This window comes from Etheostoma spectabile, chromosome 8 (genome assembly GCF_008692095.1).
Source record: "Etheostoma spectabile isolate EspeVRDwgs_2016 chromosome 8, UIUC_Espe_1.0, whole genome shotgun sequence".
Classification (NCBI taxonomy): Eukaryota; Metazoa; Chordata; class Actinopteri; order Perciformes; family Percidae; genus Etheostoma; species Etheostoma spectabile.
The window spans coordinates 3,936,572-3,940,673 of NC_045740.1; the positions used below are offsets into that span (position 1 = coordinate 3,936,572).

The 4,102-nt window shown below is 40.4% G+C and overlaps 1 protein-coding gene across 23 annotated transcripts in view; it reads right to left on the reverse strand.

Annotated features, from left to right (window-relative positions):
* The window catches only part of LOC116693900 (neuronal cell adhesion molecule), an 81,266-nt gene that overhangs the window by 13,652 nt on the left and 63,512 nt on the right, over positions 1-4,102 (reverse strand). For 20 of the 23 annotated variants that reach the window (XM_032523180.1, XM_032523176.1, XM_032523172.1 and 17 more), the window contains 7 exons: positions 3,932-4,043; positions 3,597-3,781; positions 3,283-3,417; positions 2,337-2,480; positions 2,121-2,232; positions 1,876-2,042; positions 324-471 (listed from right to left, as the gene is read on the reverse strand). In XM_032523180.1, the coding sequence (XP_032379071.1) occupies positions 324-471; positions 1,876-2,042; positions 2,121-2,232; positions 2,337-2,480; positions 3,283-3,417; positions 3,597-3,781; positions 3,932-4,043 (1,003 nt within the window). The remainder of the gene's footprint in view (positions 1-323; positions 472-1,875; positions 2,043-2,120; positions 2,233-2,336; positions 2,481-3,282; positions 3,418-3,596; positions 3,782-3,931; positions 4,044-4,102) is intronic. The other 3 variants (XM_032523179.1, XM_032523171.1, XM_032523192.1) reach the window with 1 other exon arrangement.

Below are 4,102 nucleotides of genomic sequence, written 5' to 3' on the forward strand. Positions count from 1 at the left end.
ACCATGTTTTATGTTTCTGCAGAACAGAAACCTGCTGCAAACCAGTTTTCAACTGAGTCAGGCCCGTTTAAACATGTGTACTTTTTAACTTTTCCTGTATAATAAATATGAATGAATGAATGAATGAATGAATGAAGTTAGGACGAGAAAGTATTTGCATAATGAAACAAAAAACAACATCCACCATTACATGTAAGAGCACAGTTTTATTAAAAGTAAGATTGATGATGAGATACTGGCTAGATCCATTATGAGTAATGTAGAGAGACAGCAAACAAAGGGTTAACGGTCTAAAAAGCAAGACATTGCCAGACAGCTCTGACCTCTCGTCATCGGGCAGCTCTCCGTCGTCTTTGAGCCAGGTCACGGTGGGCTGGAGTGAGGGGTCGTATGTCACCTTACACTCAAACACTACAGACCTGCCCCTCTGGACCTGTTTGTAGTTTGGCTGCTTCAGGATTCGGGTGGGATCTGATGGGAGGCCGAGAAGGTTTATTTTGAATTGATTAAAATGTAAAGAATCAAAACAATAAGCCTCACCAGTTGGAACAAATATTGTATACACCAGGGGTCTTCAACATTTTTTAAGTAAAGGACCCCTTAACAGAAAAAGAGAAGGAGCAGGGACCGCCTACTACATATATTGTATTGAATTAAGTTGCATTTTAAACTGGGCCTACAATAAAATGTGGGCAGCTTAAAGCCTTTATACATACCTTTTTAGTGCATTGAATACTAAGCTATTAAAATAATAATTGTCGTCGCACGATTTAAAAAAGAATCATCTTTTAATATTACACATACATGTGGCACAGTGAATCCTTAGGATTAGGATTTATCTGTAGATGGCTGTCTTAGTGACTACCTTACTTAATGGCCAGTATGCCTATCATCAGTGGGGATTTATATTTGATAATAATATGTTGGATTCATGTTAAGACATTTCAATTTTTGAAAAAACTTTAAAAAACGAACAATGATTTGGACACCCCCCTGCAGTGACTCTGAGGCTGGACCCCCTGTTGAAGATCTCTGCCTTAACTCAAAGAGAGATGGCGCAGGGACCCCCTACTACCTACATTGTAAAAAATAAAGTTGCATATTAAACTGCGGCTGAAATAATGTATAGGGCGGCCTAACGCCTTTATACATACTTTTTTAATGCATAGAATACTAAGCTGTTAAAATATTATTTGTTGGCATGATTTTATAAATCACCAGTTTGTGTGACACAGTGAATCTTTTCAGGATAACTGCATCTGTGGATGGCCAGTGAGCCTATCATCAGTGGGGATTTACATTTTCTAATAATCTGTGGGACTTATGTTTAGACATTTTCATTTTTTTTTTTACTTTTAAAAATAGACAATAATTTGGAGGCCTCCCTTCCTGTGACTCTGAAGACGCCCAAGGGGTCCCGAACCCCATGTTAAAGATCTCTGCAATACATCATGTGTTTGTAAAAGGGCTTGATTTCAAATGGTAATATTAGGGCAACAACTTTTTTCCTTAACACAGTTTTTGGGGAGATTTAGCAATTAATCATTTAGTTGATACAATGTTTAAGATAATGACAAATGCCTACTGCAGTAAAAGTCACAACAAAACTATTTAACTAATTTATTATCATTTCTATGTTTTTGATTTTTATTTACTTTTTTGTGGATCTGCTTGCAATTTATTTGTGTTTCTTGTTGTTTACATGACGAGTCATGGTGATTCTTTTCCTGTTTTTAGTCTTGGTTCTACTTCAGACTTGTCATCCAACATGTTTGATATTTTTACTTTTAACCCAAAATTGTTCTAGCTTTTATCCCAAATATCACACTGCAATAGCACTAGCTTGTAGGATCTTGAGTGCAGAAACATTCTCACCTTTGACCTCCAAATAGACGTGGTTCTCGTAGATACCGAGGGTATTTCCGGCGACGCAGGTATATTTGCCACTATGGTGGGCTTGAGCTACGTGAATCTCTAGAGTCCCATTGTCATGGTGGATGTAAGGGTCTCCATCAAGAGTGCTTGACCGGCTGTCTTTAAACCTGAAAGAGAGAGGCAGCCGCTTTGAGCTCTTGAACAAACATAAAACACGTTTGTCTGTTAAAAGTACATTAACTCACCATGTAATTTTAGGGATGGGTGATCCAAAGGAAGCGCAGTCTAATAGGGCTCGGTGATTTTTGATGACCTGGTACACTTTGTTGGCTTGTGTCAGCACTCTAGGCGTCTCCGCTGCAGTGAAGCAGCAGCATTATTGCCTTGTTATTACACTACGGAAATCAATGTAAATGGAAAACAGCATTCTAGAACAACTGGATGTTGTGTTATTAACTTACAGAGGACATTGACAAAAGCGTTGGACAGGAGGTATCCGTAGTCATTGGAGACATTACACTGGTAGACGGCGCTGGATCCTGTCTGCACAACACTGAAGATGATGGTGTCATCCTCCACTTTTCTGCTGAGATCCTTAGGCGAATCTGTTCATGGACAACAAGGGTTACAGATGTAACGCTGGCTCTTTAAATTAAGATTTTTCCTAATTGAAATAATATTTTTGGTCAGGGTGGTTTAGGTTGTATTTTACATTTTGTTAAAGATCTTTTATGGCTGCTCTATGTTGTAATAGGTCAACAGTTTGGGAAAAACACTATTTACTTTCTTGCCAAGTTAAGGAAGACAATTGATGCCACTCTAATGTCTATGCGCTATATGTGAAGCAGCTGGTTAGCATAGCTTAGCATAATGACTGGAATCAGGGGGAAAAGCTAGCATGACTCTGTCCAAAGTTAACAAAAGCTGCCTACAGCAACTCTGAAAACACTTTGAAAAACACCTTTACAGAAAGCAAAGTGTAAAATCAACAAGTTTTGTTTTTAAAAGGGAGGTTACGTGCAGAACTATTTCTTTGCCGAGTGCAGTGACTTCCTGAAGTCTCTCCACTGGTTGCTTGGCAACCTCAGGGTGACAATAATTGCAGTGTTTTAAGAAAATTAACTATTCCTTTAAGACTTGAGAAATGTGAGGCACTGATCCAACTGAGAAGTTTAGCTTATTTGGTGTAACAGAATTTGTTTTTGTATTTTTACTATTGCTTTGGTACTAAACTCAGGTATCGCAAATATCAAACATCAACCCCATAGAGAAGTAAATGCCTTACAGATTTTCACAAATCTGTAATTGAAAAACAAAAATCCTGTCTCAAATAATGAAATTAAACAATTCTCAGCTTTTAATAAAAAGGAAAGAGGCCATAAAGACAAAGGAACAGGATGCACTTACTCTCTATGGGGATGCCATTCATTGCCCAGGTGACGGAGGGCTTAGGCGTGCCACTGGCCCTGCAGGTCAGCACACCGTCCTCTCCTGGAGCTAGGACAAGGTTTCTGGGGGCACCACTGATCCAAAACGGAGCAGCTGAAAATAGAACAGAGCGCAGGAGAATTAATCACTGAACACACTGCCCTGTTGGCATCTGTGCATAAATCAATTATGAGATGGAGGGAGTATGAAGAGACAGAAAGAAGGATTGACTGTGTCACCACATGGTATATGAATGGCCTGATGTAATAATGCGCGTTTCATCACTGACACACCTTTGACCATGATGTGGATGGTGTGGTACACCGAGCCAAGCTCATTTCTGGCGGTGCAGCGGTAATCTCCTGCGTCTGATTCTGACACGTTCACAATACGTAGGGTCTTTTGGTAGTGCAGGTAAGATGTGCGATTAACTGGGAGATCGCCGCTATTTTTGGTCCAGGAGATTTCAGGGGTGGGCCTGGATTCAAAAAAAAAGAGAGAGAGAGAGAGAGAGAGAGAGAGAAGGAAAGGGAGGAGACAAAGGCAAAAACTGATGTGATGATGACACTTGGGCAGGTGGGCACTTGAGGCTTTCAGGGCTGAAGTATTGGCAGATTCTTTCACTTACAGTCCTTCTGCAATACACTCCATCTCCAGCACCTGTCCTCTCAGCACCATCTTGGAGCTGGAGGGGCCAGATGGGATGAGGAAGGTTGGCTTTCTCTCATCTGCTGGGTCTTCTATAGCACACACACACGCACGCACGCACGCACGCACACAAACACAAACACAAACACAC